Source organism: Hydractinia symbiolongicarpus, chromosome 5 (genome assembly GCF_029227915.1).
Source record: "Hydractinia symbiolongicarpus strain clone_291-10 chromosome 5, HSymV2.1, whole genome shotgun sequence".
Lineage (NCBI taxonomy): Eukaryota > Metazoa > Cnidaria > Hydrozoa > Anthoathecata > Hydractiniidae > Hydractinia > Hydractinia symbiolongicarpus.
In genome coordinates, this window is record NC_079879.1 from 21,179,548 (window position 1) to 21,200,615 (window position 21,068).

General features: G+C 33.4%; 1 protein-coding gene across 2 annotated transcripts in view; it reads left to right on the top strand.

Annotated features, from left to right (window-relative positions):
• The window catches only part of LOC130645296 (cilia and flagella-associated protein 47-like), a 41,503-nt gene extending 26,564 nt beyond the window's left edge, over positions 1-14,939 (top strand). For both annotated transcript variants that reach the window (XM_057451246.1, XM_057451247.1), the window contains exons 29-54: positions 255-536; positions 756-933; positions 1,453-1,648; positions 1,828-1,925; positions 2,034-2,150; positions 3,329-3,430; positions 3,745-3,906; positions 4,031-4,218; positions 4,955-5,025; positions 5,213-5,587; positions 6,286-6,534; positions 6,766-6,959; positions 7,060-7,203; positions 7,696-7,814; positions 7,906-7,960; positions 8,277-8,443; positions 8,945-9,334; positions 9,586-9,693; positions 9,791-9,899; positions 9,983-10,087; positions 10,578-10,755; positions 11,754-12,155; positions 12,486-12,699; positions 13,635-13,796; positions 14,081-14,249; positions 14,719-14,939. In XM_057451246.1, the coding sequence (XP_057307229.1) occupies positions 255-536; positions 756-933; positions 1,453-1,648; positions 1,828-1,925; positions 2,034-2,150; positions 3,329-3,430; positions 3,745-3,906; positions 4,031-4,218; positions 4,955-5,025; positions 5,213-5,587; positions 6,286-6,534; positions 6,766-6,959; positions 7,060-7,203; positions 7,696-7,814; positions 7,906-7,960; positions 8,277-8,443; positions 8,945-9,334; positions 9,586-9,693; positions 9,791-9,899; positions 9,983-10,087; positions 10,578-10,755; positions 11,754-12,155; positions 12,486-12,699; positions 13,635-13,796; positions 14,081-14,249; positions 14,719-14,937 (4,753 nt within the window). In that variant the 3' untranslated portion in view covers positions 14,938-14,939. The remainder of the gene's footprint in view (positions 1-254; positions 537-755; positions 934-1,452; positions 1,649-1,827; positions 1,926-2,033; positions 2,151-3,328; positions 3,431-3,744; positions 3,907-4,030; positions 4,219-4,954; positions 5,026-5,212; positions 5,588-6,285; positions 6,535-6,765; positions 6,960-7,059; positions 7,204-7,695; positions 7,815-7,905; positions 7,961-8,276; positions 8,444-8,944; positions 9,335-9,585; positions 9,694-9,790; positions 9,900-9,982; positions 10,088-10,577; positions 10,756-11,753; positions 12,156-12,485; positions 12,700-13,634; positions 13,797-14,080; positions 14,250-14,718) is intronic.
• The last annotated feature ends 6,129 nt before the right edge of the window (positions 14,940-21,068 follow it).

The following is a 21,068-nucleotide window of genomic DNA, read 5'->3' on the forward strand; positions in this document are numbered from 1 at the left end:
CAAAGCGAAAATAAACTTTCGGGGATGCTATCAAAGCACCATAACGACTGACACAGCAGATCCATATTTTAACATATAGATGACCTAATATTGTTAAGGCTTGCAAAGACAACTTGATAATAAGAAACTCTCTAGTAAGTGTTTTTTGCATGTGCAAGTTTGGTGACATGATAAAGTATAGATAAGTCTTCAACTTCTTAATTTGATTTCAGCATTATTTTACTTTGTTATGTCCATATCTTTCTTATATCTAGATGGTATTCGTCACAGTGTTGGTCAAGCGGACTTTGCATCTTAAATCTTCCCTACTCCTTGCGTAAATGTTATTCTGGCGATATAAATAAAAACAGTAAAACACGAACAGGTCCTTCAAATCGCGAGGAGAAAAAGGAATCGAGAACTATTATTGATATTGTTGTGCATCTTTGTGGCAAAGCAGTTCCTGGAATACCTTTGAATATGACACTTCCTTCTGAAAGAGGAAAAAGGGTGCAAATGATTTTATGGTTGTACTCCTCGCTGTTGACATTTTTGCGGTAATTAGTTTTCACTTTTGGTATTTAGAAACTTGCTTTTGTGCATAATTAATAAATATAAATTACCTATCGCATTCTAGAAAAAATAGCCTAGGTTGGTTTCTGTATTGTACCTGATTGTATTTTGGAGTAAAATAAAACAATAAAAGTGTTAGAAATCCGTTTTATTGTTTTTAAAATTTGTGGTAAGAGCAGAATTCTTACATTATACTTCTGTAGTTGCCAAGGCGCTATGGTTGCTTCCATCAAACCAGAGTATCTCTTGGATGCAGAAGATTACAATTATTACCAGCGTACAAAAGATAGTGAGGAAAAACATAAATTCAATGATTCAGAAGTAAAATTTGAAATGTTGTCAAGAAAGGCTTGGACAGATTTACTTCTTCAGATCATAAAAGTAAGTCAACATTTCTAAATGATAATGATACAAAACAGTCGTGAAGAAACATTCTAAGTAACTAGAAATATTTTGATGTAATATACAATACGTGAATTATTCCTGTTAACTGTCAAACAGCAAGTCCCCTTTTCATTTGCTTAGACTAGGGTAATTGCGTTGCTGAGCTGGAACACACACATACCATCAGCTTCTAGCTCCTTACCGCACAAATCAGTTTATCCAAACTATAATACACACGTGCTCAATTGCAAATCCAAAAATAACAATTACCTAGAAAAATAGTATTTCTTAATTTGTCTTTCTTGTATAAAGAGACAACACCTTTTTCTAGTTGGACATGTAATATATAAAATGTTTATAAAACAAGTAACAGACATACTGCTTAACCAATTCTATGTTTTTCAGGTACATGAGTAGCACTGAACACTAACACTAAAAACATTTAGGCTAGCTTCTACATTCCTGTTCATAAAAGTGCACTACCTTTTATTATATTAACCTTTTTTTTTTCATCAGGTCTTAGTTTTAGCTCGCGTTACACCATCGTCATTTAAAAAAATGGTTCTACCTTCTGGATATCCATCACTTCCAGTGTTTAATCCTGATCCTTTGTGCAGCAACGTATATAGTGTGAATGAGAGGATTGTTTTGGCTTGGTTGAATCACCACTATGAACAGCAAAGAGTAAGGTGTTGGAGAAGGACGTTCAATGGTACATAGTCTTCTTTATAAATCTGCTTTTTAATCTTATGTTTTTTTTGTCATTTATAAGGAACTTACATATCTGTGTGGTTTTTGTTAATTTTTTTTATAAAGTTTGCTAGTTTTTTAATTTTTTTGAACTTAATAACATTGATCATTGTTAGGTTTGTTATTTTTTTTCTTCCTTAGTTCACGAACCTGCAAGCAGGTGGATTGTAAACTTTGATAATGATTTTGTGGATGGTTTGGTATTAGCATCGCTTCTATCAGCATACTGTCCTTATTTGGTTAGTTACACTTCTTCCCACCTAAACTCTTTTTATTCATGCTTTTTTTTAAACACAGAAAGCGTTTTTATATGGCAGGATTAATTTTGCGTTAAATATTTCTCCCAGGTCAAATCTCACTTGCATTCATTGTACACTCATCCACATTCAGCAGAGCAATGTTTGCACAATGCCTTAAAGGTTGTAGAAGCGTTTCGATTTATTGGGCTTGATTATGATGTCCTGGTAGGTCTAGCTGTATTTGTTTGATTTGATTTTTATATATTAAATATTTCATACCGAGGCCTTGTGGTAGAGCGTTCACCCCCAGTGCGGAAGGTCTTAGAGACTATAAAAGTGTAAATCAATCTCCTTAACGTTCAGCATGAGAACAGGAGTGATATCTTGGCGGTTGTCTAGTTGAGCGATTGCATTGCATGTACGACTTTCGTAGTTCAAATAGGAGCTTTAAATGCACTAGCACCCCCTTTGCAAGACCCTTATTGATGACACTTCTATTGGAAACTGAAAAGGCTATCCTGGTTAAATAATAGTAGCAATAATAATAATAATAATAATAATAATAATAATAATAATAATAATAATAATAATAATAATAATAATAATAATAATAATAATAATAATAATAATAATAATAATAATAATAATAATAATAATAATAATAATAATAATAATAATAATAATAATAATAATAATAATAATAGGTTAACATTTTAATCTGGAAGATTGCTGTTTAGTTGTTGTGTTTGAGTGATTTCATGTAGTGGGCGTTGCAGGTAAATCAACTTTGATGAAGTTCATCAAGTTGATATTGATGTGAAAAAAGTAAAAAAACAATAAAACCATTGACTCTTGCCGTGTTTCTTTGGTAGTAAGCATTTGTCAACTTCTGTGGTTGTGATAAAATTTTGAAAGTTTAAATGCGAATAAAATACAATGTTTGAATAAATAACAAAGTAAATAACATTAAGAAAGCATTAATGGCATTGGTATGATTTATCTATTTAAAAATTAGGCGCACACCCTTTATCAAGTTCTAAAGTGTTCTTTTTAAATTGCAGCATCTTATTGATATGATAGGCAACAGACATCACAGAACCAACTGCTGTTAACATGTTTACAGCAATAATATGTTCTTCACCCATGGCACCTTAAAAATCTGCTCAAATACTCTCAATTTTTTGAAAAAAATATGAAAATGTCTTTAAATGACCTTATTTTTTTTGAAAACATCGTTATCTTCTCAGAAAATGTTGAACTTTCCTATCAAAAGTCTTCAAATTTGGCTCTAAAAAAATCCTGAGAAAGCCCCACTCAGGACAAACGCAATACTCTTTTCTCGCACAGCCTGTTGCTACACAATGTGAAATAAGTTTTTTTTTAGGTTTTTTTTTTTCATTTAGGTTAAACTACAAAACCCTAGCACAAAACCAATTGTGTACCAAGCAGTAATAGCAGGAGAGAACGCTGAGCTTTTCAAACTCCCTGCCGGCTCTCAAATACAGGTGAAACTTTCAATACCAACTCTACAGTTTAATTGTTTGTATCAAATTTGTCTCTGGAAAATGAGCACCGGGTTAATTTTGATATTAAACTCAAAAGAGGAAAAAAGATAGCAAATTCTCACAAAGAGACCGTAAAGCCTTTTGCAAAGAGAAAAACATAAGAAGTAATAAATACGGTATTGCGTGTACAACGTAAGCGTTAGAAAATCAGATGCAAATAAATACATTTAAAGGAGATGCTTTCTAAGCAACTTGATGGACTGGATAATTTTGTTGCATAGCTAGTACCCTCGTGTATTTTTTTCTATTTTTAGGTACCCTCCAAAGGAAGTGTTGAACTACCTGTTGAATATCGAAGTCGTTTTCTGCATCCATGTACTGGAACCTTGGTGCTGGTTGGTAAGAGAGTTGGCTCTGCTGTTGGCTCTACACTTGTGTTTACGTTGAAATGTTCTGTTGACAAAATAATGCCGAAAGTAAGAGATACTGCTTGCTATGACCACTACAGCTATTTTTGGTGATATCTTATGTAGAATTTTAAACTTGAGCAGCTACATTCACCTGATGGAAATGTTCACGACAACTTTTTTTTTCCACTAGGATACCGTTAAATGTGTATCGCCATGTTACGAATTAAAAAAGATTTACTTAAACGTCACAACTCCATTTACACGTGGTGGGAATTTTACAGTTGCACTTGTTGAAACAAGTCCTGAACATAGCCTTATGCGTTTAACTTCTCGAAAAAATAAACCGCAGATTAATATACCCTCAAAAACAGACCATGGGTAGGTGTATTTTCGTTTTTTATTCCTCTTTTTGAAAAACATTTTTTTTATGTGCTTATTATTTTTTTTTAAATACACGCAAGAATTTTAAAAATTGTAACCAGGATGGTCATTCTTCTTCTTTCTCTATTGTTCTGAACAATAGACTTTGTTTTTAACCTAAAATCCCAACCTGATATTCTGAAAAAAATATTTGAGTTGAGCAAAATTTGTGATAAGTCAGTCGGATATGTCTGACATAATGACATTTATAAAAAAATATATATTTCTGCAAAAAAATATACCAATGAAGTGCAAAGGTTTTAACCATACAATATCTTTTTTATTATTATTGTAAACAAGCTTGGTCAATCGAACTTTGCTGTTTTCAATCATATTAAAAAGTCAATTGGAATTTAAAAATTAGTCCAAGTGTAGCTCTTAATTCTTAATATTTAAGTTATTTTATGCTTTCCATTCATTAAACAATATCTTACTCAAAAGCTAGCTCATGGTGTCATGCAAAATTAGTGGAATGTCTGAGTCCAATCTTAAGAATCAATCAAAATATTTCAAGTTTTAAAGTTTTTTATTATAAAATGAACTTGTTTTTTTTCGCGTGAAAGCGTATAAAAAATAAGTTGATGTTGGGAGAGTTAGGCTTAACAAAAGAAACTTTCTATATGACAATATTTGAGTACGCACGCCAAAGAAGGCTGGCGATTATTTATACGTGATTTTGAACTATTACTTTCAGACGAGGCAAAAGAAACACGTCACCAAAAAAAGTACCAAATATGAACATGCTAAAAGATTTCACCACCAACAGTAGGTTGTAAATTGATTGATGGGTATTGTTATAACATTTGACGAAAAATTGTGAATGCGAATGAACAAAGTTATATCCATAAGTATTTGACAACTTTTTGGCATTTTATGGCAGCTGTTGTTAAAATTACGAATTAAAATGGTTGTTCACCTTCAAAAGCCGTTCCTACTTTCCCAATTTTTTTAGAACAACCCCTATTGAGTGCTTTTTGGACGCCTGCCAGTGAAGTTCATCTCGACGTTGGTGCAACTAAAGATGTTGAAGTGCAGTTCTTACCATTCGATGTGGGAATGAGACATTGTTCCGTTTTGTTTTTAAACAAAGATATTGGAGAATTTCTCTACTCTATTGAAGCAGAATCGTCGCTTCCGTTACCATCGGAAATACCATTCAAACGTAGTGATGGAGGACGTCGCGTCACCAGCGCCATGGCTGTTCAACATAGTCAAGGTTTGCTAAGAGAAGATAATACCATTGTTTACCTGCACTGTGAGGCTGATACGGAATGCGTGGAAGAACTGCAGTTGCCAGCAGTTAATGCAGCAAAAGAAAGAGCACTGAGTATGTTTTTATTGTTTTTATTTTTATTTTCCACAAGCTGACTATTTTGGTTTAAAAAACATTTAAGCCTGATAAATATAGAAATTAAGTGGCAGCATACCAATCAGAGTCAGACAAGATAACTTTTAAAAAGTTTGCATGTAGTAAAAATTAGACCGTTCTATTTAAATAACGAATTCATTCGTCCGTATTCTCGCTGCATTTGATGAGTATGAGTGTTATTCTGGTCTGTTAAATATATTTAATGTTGTAAAAACATATTACAAGTTACATAACTTTAAATTGTAACTGAGTTGTTTGGTTTTAAAACGTATGTGAGAGATTGAATCAAGTCCTTTTTTCCTATAATTTTTATGTATATTCCTCGTATTATAAAACAGTTCACTATATAACCTTTTCCTATATATATATATCAATAAAATCAAAGAAGTTCTAGATAGATAAATTGCATAAATATGCAACTGCATAAACACAAGGAACAATAAAATTTTGTTCAATTGGATTGTTTGGTGTAGTTTTTCAATGATCGAGCATCTTCGTGGAACGTGTTTAACCTCGTAAACTGTAACTCCTGAAAAAACATGGCAATGATGGTACCCCAAGCCCCATTCCTCTGCTGTGTTGTAGATAAAACTGGTCACGTATGGTAAGTTTAAAAACATTAACTTTGTTATAGTAATACTTACTTTGTCTTGCAGGGATTGCTACACACCAGAGAATGTGCGAGAAAGAACTGAAAAGAAGAGAGCTAACTGGTATCACTTCCTCAGAAACAATTCTATCCGCTGTCTCCTCTCTGCAAATTAACGAAGAGGTGGAATACACACATCCCGCCGACGTGTTGGGTATTGCTGGCTCACTGCAGAATTTTACAGTCGACGTGACGTCACCATTTTTTAAAATACCACCCACTGTTTGTGTGCCGTTGTCTAGCGCAGATAAATCAGGTAATTAAAATTTTTCGCTTGGCATAGTTGAAACTGAAAAGTTGTAGAACCCTTTGGCAAAAATGTTGAAATGTTATCAAGTTAAGTCTCTATGCTAGGGGTGGCTAACAAGTTCAGATAAATAGAAATAACTAAATAACTAAGAAACCACAATGATAGATTTGTAGTGGCAAACATTGTTGTCACAAGACATACTTTAACATTTTACATATTCGAATCGGCTTATTTTAGAGAAAGAAACGGTCAAGATACCTTTAACGGTGGAGCCATGCAAGCCTGGTCAGTATCCATGTAAGGTGATCTTGAAATCTTTGAATGATATTCGTGTGTATCACATTGAGTGTACTGTCAACTATGCTGGAACTTGCATTGAACTGGAGTTTAGTTCACCAACACATCAAAAGGTTCTGCAAAATGTTCCGATTGTAAGTAAAATTTTTGGTTTTTTTTTCTCTTTAAATATATCCATAAAAAACATCTAGAAATTTTTTTCTAGTAGAAGAATATTTTTTCTTAATTATTTAGATCAATCACAGCGATATTGATTGGAATTTCCAAGCAGAAATAACAGGCAACGGTTTCTTCGGTCCAACCTCTTTTACCGCGTCAGCTGGTGCTACTTCAAACTATCCGCTAATATTTCGACCTGTGTTTGAAGGAATAGTCGAGGTGGGTGTCTTACGTTAAAGAAACGCATAAAGGGCTTTGATCAGTGCAATGCGTGGTGTAAATAGACATGTGTAATGTCTAATATGTGAGAATCAGAAGAAGCTATAGTATGCTTGATCTCAGAATATGAAATCAAAGTAAATTTATGAACAAACCAACAATGACATTAAAATATTTGGAATATATTTCGATTTATTTGTAAATCATTTTCAGCTAAAATATAAATTTAAAATTATTAAAACTGAGTTAAAAAATATACATATATACAACATCAAAATTCCTGTATACCATCAACATATCCCACCATATACCATACATACCATTTTTTATTTAAAATCGGCTTAATTGCTTTTATATGCAATGTCTCCAAGGTCATTAAATGATAAATATTTTAATGCCATTGTTGGTTTGTTCATAAATTTGGAAATATTTTTTTGTTCAGGAAGCATGTTTTGTGTTGCTGTCTTTTTTTCATGTATACTTCAATTTTAGGGTCAAATTATATTGAGAAACAGAAGCAATGGAGCGGAAAGTGTCTTCATACTGAAAGGGTTAGGAACAAAGCCGTTGGCTTTGGATACCATAGAGGTTGATTGTATTGTCAATGAAGCGTATGTAACTTTTTTTATTAATTTGTTTGTTTACCTTGCTCATTCAACTTTTACCTAAAATAACTGCTCATTGTTGTCTCTACTTTAATAGGACAATGAAAGTTGTGGAGATCAAGAACGGTTTGAATCATAAGATGGTGTTTCAGGTATGGTACTTTAAACTTTTTGTGTGGAGGTCATGGTTAAAATATAGCTTTTAAGTGAATTTAAATGGTTGCATGGCAAACTTTTTTTCTCGGATATATGATGTAAGTTGTGTAAAATACTATGCATATTTTAAACAGGGAGACCTGGTTTTTAATCAATGTAAAATAGCAATGTGTCCGGAACGAAATATTTCTGTTGTTTGAGAAAAGCTGCTTAAGGCATCCTAATAATTCCAACCTTAATTTTCATCGTAATGAAAGTCAGATAAAGTGCGGAGTGAAGCTTTTTTTTTGGTAACATTAAGTTTTGGTTTAGACGTTTTCTGATTTGGATATGCTCACTGGTCCAGCTTTTATCACCGTGCTCCCAAATCAAACGATTCACGTGCCAATAACAGTGCTGACTAAGAAACGTGGAATTATGGAAGGGATGGTAATGTTTGTGTATGACGCTGAATTTGTTGAGCAAATGGGATTGGGCAGGTAAATCTGTAGCTAATAAATTCTTGATTTTCTGGGCAAAGCAAAAGGATTTAAGTCAATAAGCAACGCCCTTGCACGTATATTTAAGCTCAACTATGCCAAGCGTAGTATTCACATAGTGTCGTAGTATTGAACTTTTGCTTTGAATGAAAAGCTCTGCTAATAACAGTAAGAAATATCATTATATTAATGTTTGCGAACTGGGCCATAATAATTTCATTTAAAAGGTAAGAATAAAAAATGAAACTTTGTTCATCACTACACGTTTCGTAGTATTCGGTGTGTGACAATGGTGTGAGAAATACTACTAAACGTCTAATGATGAATAAAGTTTCATTTTTTATTTTTACCTTTTCAATTAAAAAGATATATAATGTTTATAAACTATTAATCACAAAAAATGAAATGTTAATGTAAATTTTCGCAGCAATTCTGTTCTTTTCTTTTGTAATTATAGTAGTAGTAATATTGATAGTGCAACACGATACTTTTTACTTGTAGAACGATAGACGAAGACAGTGATGATGACGCTGATGACGATCTCTCGTCCAATCAGTTACCATCAAACACGTTAATTAGTACTGAATCGTCACGCTTCGCTGAATTATCCGAATCAGATCACTTTAAGAAGCCGTACCGTGTTTGGTATTCTTTTCTCATTAATTCGATGCCTTCTTCGCCTGAAAAAAGAATTGAAGTTAAAGCACCAGTACGCTCTACTACTACTGTCGAGCTCTTGTTAAAGAATCCTTTGGAAGTAGATCTGCTGCTTGATGTTACTATAGATGGTGCTGAAATTTATGGAGAAGCTTGTGTTACCATATCTCCGTTGTCATCAATGTTGTATCAACTAGAGTTTGCTCCCACTGTGGTTGGTCACACGAAGGCTAGGTAATTAGTATTTTTTTTACAATTAAGTTTCCACTATTTTTTTAACCTGCTAGTTCTAAAGGTGGATGTAAAGTGTTTTTCGTGAATAAATATTAAGTTAAAAATTGACGCAGTAAAGCATCTTTAGAAAATAAAGAGTCTATTAATAAATAAGCCTTTCTAACATACATGCCTAGATGAAGAAGGATATAGTTTTTAAGTGCTTTTTATCAAGTTAAATCTAAGCACCTGTTTTTATATTTTGTTTGCAGCGTTATATTTCATGGACCATCGTTAGTTGAATTTTGGTATGAACTGCAACTGGTCGCGGAGCAGTCACTTCCACAAACTTTACCAACGATGCAATGCAGCTTGGGAAAGTACGTACCATATATATGAACTGAGCTGGCTACAGCGTCCTTCTAACTTAACTGAAGTAAATTAATCATTACTGGTTGTCTTACTAACTTTTTTCAGGTCGTGTTCTCAATTGTTATCGCTCCACAATCCTACGGTGGAACCAGTTATTTATTCTGTAGCCTGCTCAAATACAAACAACTTTTCGCTAGAAAACGTCTCTGATCAGGTAAACTCATTCATGGGATACAAGGACTTTTGATAAACGACAATTTGAAATACTGGAAACTTTTAGAATTGCTATATGTTTAGGTGTCAGTGCCACCAATTAGTGAGCTAGAAGTACAAGTTACTTTTACTCCCAGCCATGTTGGAAGTGGTAACCATCAAGCAGAATTGATATTTGATAATATACAGGTAAACTGTTGTTGTTGTTGTTGTTTTTTAATGTGAACTAGTTTTCGTGACAGGACGTCTCAGGAGAAAAGCATGATTGTGAAAAATCTTGGCTAGATGAGCATGAATTTGCATAGAATAATTTGCATAAAAAAGTGTCAACGATGCTAAATTAAGATGTTTGTATAAGTTTTTTTCGGAAGGATTTATTGCACACAAAAGTATCAGCTGGTAGTTTTAGAAATTGCTAATTACTTTTATGCATTAGCTGGTTCTGAGTTTTTTAGGGCACTCAAAAGTCTAAATTTTTAGAGCATCGTGCGTAATTGAGCATGAATGTACATTTAAATTACTAGACATATCGTGCAAACATCCCAAATCATTCCTGATTTAGTAAATCTTGTTGTGGAAGTCTTTCCTATTTCCCTAAATGGTACCAAAATGTTTGAAGTTCTTTAGGGACGTCCTGCTTGTCGCTATGTTTTCTTGTACCTAATTTTTTTTTCTTCAGACTGGAATGCAAAAATTCATCCTTTCTGGTATCGGTGAACTCCCTGGTGTAAACACAGATCACGTGATCCATGCAGTACTTGGAGAAAATAAAACCACCATTGTAAATTTTCACAATCCTTTTGAACATGATATTGTCGTCGATGTTCAGCTTCAAGAACTCCCTTTGTGTTCGCTCTGTACGTATTATTCACAACTTTGTTTTGACGTGTTCTGGGTAATAGAAATAATAAAAATTCGATTCGACCTGAAAAGACTCATGGAAAACATCTTGTTTGAGAAAAAATTTATTTGTCTTTTGAGGTCTGCCACTAGATATTTTAACCAAGATGTATCCAAACTAACTCCGTGGTATAATTTGTTAGGGGCAATCGGTTGAATTTTTGCATGTTCAGTGTTCAACAGTAGGGTCCATGAAAAACCCCATCCATTTTGGAACAATGAAAGTGTAACTGATTTCAAACATTTTGGTGACGTCCGCAATGATCCTTCAACACAAGGTTTTTTTTAAAAAGAATCCCATGGCTGTCACTTCTATTGTCTAGACCTTAAAACACTGATCAAGATTACCTATCATAAATTTTTAAAATTGTTAGAGACGTCATCAACATGTCGATTACGAAGTAGGTGGTTAACCAAGCTTTTGGGAAAATGACTTAGTTTGATATCAGCAGGAGATGAATTCAGTTTTTCCACCCGTCTTCTAATTATTTCCGTAATACGGGTATTTTTAAATAGATTCCATTTGGCTATGATTACAGTATTTTGTTTTGTTTCCTAATTTATTTCCTCTAATTTTTAGTCGGATTTTCCTCTGATTATAGTGCGAACCAGATAAATTATGGGACACGTTTTCGTTATTTTCTTTTTCTTTTATTTTTGGTGATCTATATTAAAAGATAAAAAGCCTTGTTTACAAACTTAATTCTAAAAAAAGATCTTCATCATCTTCATGTTGTTATTTTTTTCCATCTATATTAATGCGACTAAGGTGAAGTTTCCTCTTATATTTAATGCGAAATTAAATTGTTCAAACAAGATAATTTATATCCTCTAATTATTAGTGCGACCTTCTGAAAAAAATTATTATTTCGGTCGAACTTAAATAGAGGAATGACGGTTAGGTTAAGTTTTCTTCTCGCAAAAATTGAATGACAATATTTTTTCCTTATTTTAGCTTCTAAGATTGAAAACGAGGCTGGTGTGTATACTTTACTTTTAAAAGTTTCCAACAACTTAATTCTTCCTCCAAGACAAGTTCTTGATATCCCAATCTCTTACTCACCAAACACTATGCAGAAATGCGATGCTGTATGCACTGTGACAGCGAGACAATTTTATTTGGAAGAAGCTGGTAGAGCACCTATTGCAGAAACTGGCGACGTGCAATGGAAATACGATATCCAAGGTATACCGCTATCGGTGCCAGTGAAGATTTCACATGCACCCGTATTCGAGTGTCGCGCAAGAGAAAGATTGGAGGAGAAATTAGAGATTTCGTTTGCTGGGCTCGATTTAAATGTTTCCAAAACAACTAATGCTGCTCTTATGAAGTCACTCAAGCCAATGCGATTACTGGGTAGGCTTTGGCTGTTTTTATCCTCGTTCGTTCGTTCGCTATTAACAATATATTTTGCCATACTTCATATTTTACACACAACAAGTTGAATTCTGCACTAAACTTTTTAATAAAAATCTTCAAATGTCCTCAAAAACCAATGTTATTATTTACAAGATAAAGAAATTAAGGGGGCTAAAGCATGGACTGCAAGGAGCACAAGAGCAGTCTTGACAGAATTTACTGCTTGAAAATGCCACCTTGCGAACATATATTTCCAAAATATATTATTGTATGAAAATTATTATATGAAAATATTTCAAGCACAAGACACTATTTTTTCACCGTCAGGTCAATCAATTGGACCACAAAGTTCTGATCTGGATGAAGATTACACGAACATATCCGAAGTGTTCAAATGCGAGTTGCAGTACGACGATAAAGAAAGTGAAAGTGATATTTCAAGATCAGTAGCGTTACAACTGCGTCGGAAGCGACGTCATCAACTCACTGGTGTCGTCACGTTGGTATTTGAAGTGATCCTCTCTCCTTCTAGAACGTTCAAGTAGGCAAACTTTTTGTATAATACTTGATATTGTTCTGTTTGAGGCAAGATCAGTTATTCTTTAAAAGGAGAAGCGCGTGCGATAAAAAAATATCCCACGTGAATCATGTGTTTACGATTTTTACGATTTTTTTGGTTTAACGGAATTTATTTTTAATTTTTGACGTGCGTCATCGAACTATTTATGTCTTTATGATATAGTAAATGCAAAAGAAGTAAATGCTGAGGAATGAATGCGGGATTAATGTTTACGTCTCCTTTAATGTCACCAAAAAAGTTGTCTTGTTTGCTAATTTTTTTAACTTAACGATATGACGCCAATGCATTAGACTGAAGTCAATTTTAGCGAAGTTTATTAGAAAATTAGCGAAGCCATTGCATTGCACTTTTAAGTTTAAGGCCAAGTAACTTGGAGACGGGTGGAAATAACTGCATGATCTCTTGCGTGGGTAATCAAACCTAGGACCAAAAAAGGGACCAATTTCCTAAAGCTAGACCAACTAAGCAGTTTTTAAGAGCGTGGTTATGCTGAAGATTAAAACAAGATACAGTTGAGTCCCGCTATCTTGAACTCTCAATGGACCACAAAAAAGGGATAGTGAGATAGCGGGGTTTTAATTATTTGACGAGTTGCGATATAACTCAGCAGGAAAAAAATGTCAAAAGAATACAACCGTACCTTCGAAAGATTAAGAATATCCAAAAACAAACAAAAATGTTGGGCTTGTTTCAATGAGCGACATTTGCTAAAAAGTTCGAGGTAGTTGTGCACCGTTTTGGGAATTTAAGTATAGATAATATTTACATTTCGGGATGAGGTTTATAGTCACGAGTTAGGAATGGTAAACGCCATATGCAAATCAATACATGACAAATTGTCGATAACACTAAAATAATGTTCTTTTAAATACAACAATTTCAACAATTTTTTTTAGTCACCTTGTACATCTGTGTATTACGTCATCAAAGGGTGGTGTTTGGAAGTATCCGTTGCGTTTCTTATCCACTGAACCTACACCAGATGACGTCATTGTTGTGGAATCTGCAGGATTAAACAAAGATTCGAATGTTGCATTTAGACTGTGGAGTCAAACAAGGTATACTTTAAAGTAATATGCTTATTGATCACAAATTTTGAAGGCTAACCAGTTTAGGCTATCGTTACTGATGCTCTAATCAGGTTTAACTACTCGTTACAACGAATCTCATAGTAGGTTCAGCGTTTCCTCAGCCTTCCAGAGTCACTTTTTAAAAGCTGATCTTGAATCAATCTATTAAAAGCAAAAATCAGTAATCTATCAAAAAGGGGAACATTTTCTGCAATAAATGCTGTTTAAAATTTATAACAATTTCAAATTGTTACCTTTTGTGATCGTTTCAGCGATAAGTGCCAGTTCGAGGCGTTTTTTGCAAGTGGTTCAGACAACGTGTTTACTGTCTCTCCATCGTCTGGTGTTTTGTTACCTGTTGGAAGCGATGGTACTTTGCTGACTGTATCATACAGACCGTCTTTTTATGGAAGGACCCACCAGGCGAAGCTTTTGATACAGGTAATTTAGTGTTAGTTGCTTTTGTAATTTAACTGTTTAATTTACTAAACTTTCTTTTTCTTTTCGATTCTTTATTTCAATCAGAACATTCTCTTCATTCCAACTATTTCTCTTTACTCAGAATATCTTATTTTTATTTCAAATTTTTCACTTCACTTAGAGTAGCCATCTCTAACATGACTAACTTAACTTTGCTGTTCTGTGTTTGGACTACTTTCTCGTGGAACTGAAAAAATGTTTTTTTAATTCCCTTCTAAAGCGGAATTTGAATACAAAAGGAGAAAGATTCTACACGTAATGTGTATTAGCATATAGACTAGTTGATTAGGGGGGGGGGGGGGGGGGCAGTGAAAAAAGCCTCGGAAAAATTTCACTTCCTATCCTTAATTTCTATGCGATATTTTTATTTATACACTTTTAATCATCAATTTTATTGTCTCCGGTATAAATTGAAACAATTGCGTTATAGTCTCGTGATACACGGTGGATTTACGATGTTAGGGGCGTTACGCCTACTTACCAACCGCCCCGTGTTAATGCAGCTACTGGAAGTTATGTTAACGGACGATTACTGCAACCACAGAAGAAAAACTTTGTTAGACAAAATTTAAGATTAGTTCACACAGCCGTGAGTTCACCTTTAAAAGGTGAACCGTTGGTCCAAAAATTTCTATCGAAAACACAGTAATATATTTGTTTTATCTTGTATTTTCTGAAACGATGTATTTAGTCTAAAACGAAGCCTTTTTGTTTGTTTACCAAAAAAAAACATTTCTTTCCCTTTTAAAAGAACATAGGATATATATTTTCTGACCTGTAATAGATTTTATTTGTACATACCTGTAAGTTATTTTTAATATATTTTGTGAAGATTAAAAAAATATAGTAGGGCGTTTTTATTTTTCTTCTCTGTTTTTCGTTATGTAAATCTGGCTTCCATCTGGCGTTAAATTGGGTTGATTTTTTCGCCCTCTTTTTTGACTTCAGGGTTAATAATATTGAGTATCTAGCGCGAGAACGTTTCCATTACAAGTAAAATTAATGCTGATTTAATTCATTTCGTTGATGAAATACGTCCAACAACATCAAGGAGGACATAATATTATGGGTTTTATGAGGCGAATTAAAAGAAGAAGGAAAAACCAGAAAAGAAAACGGTCAAGATTTTAGGACCATGAATTTCTTGTAAACGAGAGTAATATAAAGAATATAACCATCTTCTAAAGGAATTAATATACAATCTTTTAGATATAGACTTTTCTTGTCCGCCGTTGCAAAAAATGTTTGTAGAAATGGCAAGGAGGTTCAGAAATTTCTAACATAAAATTTTTGTATTCTGGCGGGTCCTTGCTGACGTCAGCAAAAATTGTAAACCTCCTTGACCGTTCTTTAAAGCCACAATTTTTTCTAAATAATTTTTTCGATCATCCAAATCTAAATGAAACATTTACATTGTTCCTCTGCCTAAGTGGATTTTCCCACGGGCTTAAACGGCTAGTCCTTTAATAAAGCACCCTGAACGATAATTAATTTGAATCAAGTAAATTGTATTTTTTGAAATAAGTCTTTTTTTCAGGAGAGTTAGTTGGTCAACAATTGTCTGTGCTGACAGAACGCAACCTCGTCCCCACGGTCTTGTGGTCCCATAGCCGTTATTACGGAGTAGCCAACAATTTTTGCCGCTATCAACTTAACAACAAGGCAAATTGCCCTGGGAACGAGGTTGGACAGAACGTGTACAAATACTATCTATGACCTCCAACACACTCTAGTAGCATTTAAATTAGCATTAAATGTTGGTTCATTTAGAATTGATATTATATCGGGTAAAGCAAAGTTAAGTGTAATCGTAGGTTTTTTTTCCCTTGGACTACCCAAGGGAAAATACCTACGAATACACACTCTTGTTATCTCATCAATATAGAAGAATACGTTGCCTAGGCACATTCTATTTGATAGAACCTGTGTGCGCTTTAAAATCGTTGATTCTTTCTGTCAAAATTCAACGTTTACATTCAAAGCATCAAAAAATGCAGCGGCCGTGGTTGATATTACACTTTTGAGAAGCTATTAGGACTACAAAAGAGTTGGACAAAAATTATGACTATACCTGAGTACGAAGATGGTATCTGCAGAAAATTTTTATTTAAAATTCAGCATGGATTTATACTGATTTTCTCTTTCCGATATTCCGTTTATTGGAGAGACTAAAGCCTAGTTTCCATTCATCGAATTACCTCCGGCGTTCGTTTTTTCGATAGTTTTTTGGTCTGAGCATGCGATCGAGCACTAGCCTAAAGAAGTGCATTACCCTCCTTCACGTCGGCCCTTGCTAGTCAAGTATACTAAAATCATCATCTTTGTTACTTTTTGATATTTTTGAGGAAAAAAGAAAAAAAGAAATTTTCTGTGAAAGTGCAGAGCAGAAGAAAATAGAAAGGTACCCTTTCGATCATACTACGGTCTCTCCTTTTGGACCACGCGTTTTAATATATTTTTCCTATTTATTTTATTTATTTACTACGAGATTTTACATAATTGCGAAAATATAGTTGCAATGAAAATTGACATTTTTAAATCAGCTATAATATATTATGGGCGTTACGTTCAACTGTACCGCTCCTTACACCAATTCTTTTACCGACTTACAGTTCATATGGAACGATTTTCCAATTCGCTGATAGTCATTAACGTTTATTCAGTTTTTACGTATTACAATAATCTTGCTTTCAATCAGGAGAAAATCCAGGTCACGAAAACATAACGACAAATCAAAAAGTCTTACGCATCAAGCTGTGTTTCACCACAGCACTGTACCGCAAAATTTGTTGAAATTATCGATTACTCGAAAAAGTATTGATTTATTGACACATAACTCATTATATGAAACAGAGGTTGTAATTATAGGTCACAGGGTTAGAATTGAACACAAAAGAAAAGAGAAAATTTGTGAAATTTATTAAGTACATTTAAATTTAAAGTTAACGCTTGAAACGTACCTGAGCATGCGCAGTTTCGTTTGTTTTAAATTTACTTAAAAAATTTGTTTTGCAAAAAGGTAAGGACGGTTGCAACATCGTCCACCGCGCTCTTTTTATCGTCAAAGTCAATTCGACTACTCCATAATAATTGAATCTGTCGAAGAGAAAAAGGACCCTGGGGACGAGGTTGGAAACAGTTCCTACCTTTTTATCGGCGAAATCCAGCTATTCGGTTTTTCCGGACTATTGCTAAATAACCCGAAAAATGGCGCACAACGCATGTTTGGATTTCATATTATTTTGTCACGAGAAAGGCTGCTTGATAAAAGTGTTCCAAGTCGTATTACCTTATTAGATGGCATATCGTTTCCCATAATATTTTTTCCATTAGTAGTTTTTTTCATTTCTGTTTCAATCCTTCTGTCTTCTCTCGTTAGGAATTTTTTAAAAAAGGTAAAATGTCAGGAAAATTTAGCTTAGTCTTTTAAGAAAGGCAAAGGTCAGGAATTCTAAGCTTTCAACTCAATCCCGTCAAGTCCCGTGTAATGCATATTGGTCAGGGAAAACTGCAAATCATGCCAAATCCCAAAAAATGACATCTAGTGGTTCCTGATGATCCAGCTCAGCCACGGACGTCAGCCCAATTGATAACCTGTCAAAAGACAGGTGAGTGCGTTTGGCAATGTTAGTATGAATGAGGCCCTTAAGATAGGGTAGGTTCTACTAAGGGTTTAAAGATTTAGCGGACATCAGCAAAGACCTGCCAAAATACAAAACTTTAATTTGAAAAAAATACACCATTCTCTGATTTCAGCGCGATCATAAATTTTAAAGTGACGTAATCTAATAATGGCGGATTTCGTATGTAAGCAAACCCTAAGCGTGATCGAACACACTAAGCGTTACTATGGTAAACAATTAATTAAATAGACCTTTAAATTATTTTAAAATAGTTTTTTTAGTAACATATTAACTTTATTTATATGAAAAGATGCAATATGTGTTTTACGATTCAAGTTGATGTGCTAAATGCCATCAATTTCTCAGTGTCATTTTTGTAAAAATAGTTTTACTACGCTTCTTCATATCAATATAGAAAGGGTTGCGGAGAGGTTGCCAAGGCAAAGGCATTAAGCATGGCAAGGAAACAGGAAGGGGAAACAGCAAGGCAGGGGTAGGCAAGGCATGGGAGGCACAGGCAAGGACATAGTAGTAGGCAGGCACGATAAAAGGCATAGGAAGGGTAGGCAGCGCACATCCACATAGGTTTAATACATTTTCTAAAAAAACTATATTGCAACCTCAGTTTAAAAATAAACAGTGGAAACAGTGTTACCCAGTCCAGCTAAAAATCAAACAGTAGTTTATATATATATATATGTTTATTTTGTGCAACAAGTTTTCATGACAGTAGGATAAAAAAGCTCTTATTCCAAACTGAACAGAACCTTCAAAAGTATAGCAATAAACAACTAGAACGGGGCTTAGAAGGATTCCTGAATTGAAAATTTTATTTTGTATGTTATAGAGGATAAAAAAATGTTAAAAATCTTCCTTCGTTCTCAAGTTTATGCCAGCAAAATTGGTATGTTTTATATTCGAAGACTGTACGTTGACTGTTGAACACGCTTTGTTTACATACGAAAATGTAGATTAGTGCCGAGGCCCCACGCGTTAATTATGTATTTTACAGAACAAGCTGAAATCGGAGAATGGTGTATTGTATAACCATTGCCTTCATTGTATATATAGTGAAAATGTATAGGATCCTGTGCTTTTGACGGTTACAGATATATATACTAGGGTTTAAAGGTTTGATGATATCTGTAACTCATCCATTCCGAAATGAATTTAGGTACCTAGATTTGAAAAACTTAACCCAATTTGTAGCTTAGGAACATTGTGGCAGATAATGTTATGTTAAAGAGTGGCTGACAACAAAATTTATTTTTACCATATATTTTGACATTTAAGTGTCATCATCAGGTAAAATCTAAAATAAAGAAAAATCAATTTTTGCAGATTAAAACCAAAATATCTTGATTAGAAAACAACATGCTCACTTAACAAATTTAACTATTACGTAAAAATATGATAAAGTAAAAAACGATCATTAAAATTTGATCACAACTTATCAATATACTCTACACCATTGTTAAGGTTTCTGGAATGTTTTTGCAGTATCTCCTTTAAATTAGATTGTTGCAGCCCGCAGCACTTTTTGTTATTATCATTAAAGACAAGTTATTTTTGAATGTTGAGTTTATATCTCACCCACAAACTTTTTTAACAAGCTTGTGTGATCTTTGCGATACCCTTTATTGTATTTATCCTATTATAGTGCTGTCAAATCAAATGTATATAACAAGTCTAAGTTTTCCCTTTTTTACTGGGAGACAATTGTATTGAAAAAAATAAAACAACACTTCGCATGAAACATAAAATCATCATAATATGAAAACGACCATTGCAATGCTTAAAAATAACCAAATTTTTTTCTGAAATAAAGCAAAAACAACCCAACGTCCTTAACAATCACCTTATTTTGATGACAAGAAAAGGACCCCATAAATTTAAAACAGTCAGTTCTCAAGGCCTTTCATGTCTAGCTATTACAGAGCTGTTTCATCAGAATATCATAGGGGTAGAAGAGCCTTGGGAATGAAGTTGAAATTTATAAACAAACAAATATTCCAAACACTGCATGTTTGTACTGAATCAACTTTCGGACGAGAGGTTATAATTAAATTGTGAACATGATCATCATGATAAAGCTAGGTAGAGGTAGTACCATTGATTGAATGTGCCATATTCATAAATGCTTAAAGCCGTAAAACATTGTATTCTATTAAATAAAAATTGTCTTCAAGATGCGTAGGTTTAAACTTTATGAACAAATTAATTTTATTGAAAAGAACTTGTTTTTGTTGTTTTATATTTTCCTTTTTTCCATTTTTCCTGTCAAAAATTTATTCATATTAATTCCCAAACAAAGAAGTTTTTGAGAAGCGGAAATATCTTCAACACAGCAGGTAATAAAATGTCTGATTTTCACAAGAAAATCTCCTAGTTGAAGATGATCCTCTAAAATGGGTACAACTTCCCGAAATGAAATGAAATTTAGTGGTTCATTGAAAATTACGTCTTTCTTGCTTATGATAATGCTCTTTCTAGTTAACTGAAGCAATGTTATCATCAGAAGGCTTTTCCTTATGTTACATGCAAATATAAACAAAAATATAAAGTCAATCAACACTTTTTAGAACTTTCTTGTATGCTTTGCTTCTGAGAGCAGCTACAGTACAGTCTGAATGTAATGTGGACGCGAAACTTGCATGAATAGTTACACCGAACAATAACATTGCGATAACTTTCGTTTTTTTTAAGAAAATAATTCCCTTGCTGATAAACAATGAAAAGCAGCGATAGAAATGTTTTTTTAAATCGCATTTTAAAAGTTTAAAAACAAAAAGTGGCAATAAAAATGTTTTTTTAAAATCACATTTTAAAAGTTTAAAAACAAAAAGCGGCGATAGAAATGCTTTTAAGATTACATATTTGTTTCAATAAAAAAGTATGCAGGAGGATTTTTTATGTTGTTTGTTAAGAAGGAAATGTTTTCGTCGAGAAATATAGATATTGTATTTATTTCAGAATATACACCATTTGTTTTACAAAAATAAACCGTAGTTGTATTATTTTAATAGAAAAACGCGCGAGTCATTTAATAGTTGTGAACAATATTTATCATATGTTTTTTTTAAATTAAATCCGCTGGAATCTTTTTAAGTAATAAAATCAACAATACATTCTCGCCCGATGTATTGTAAAACTTTGC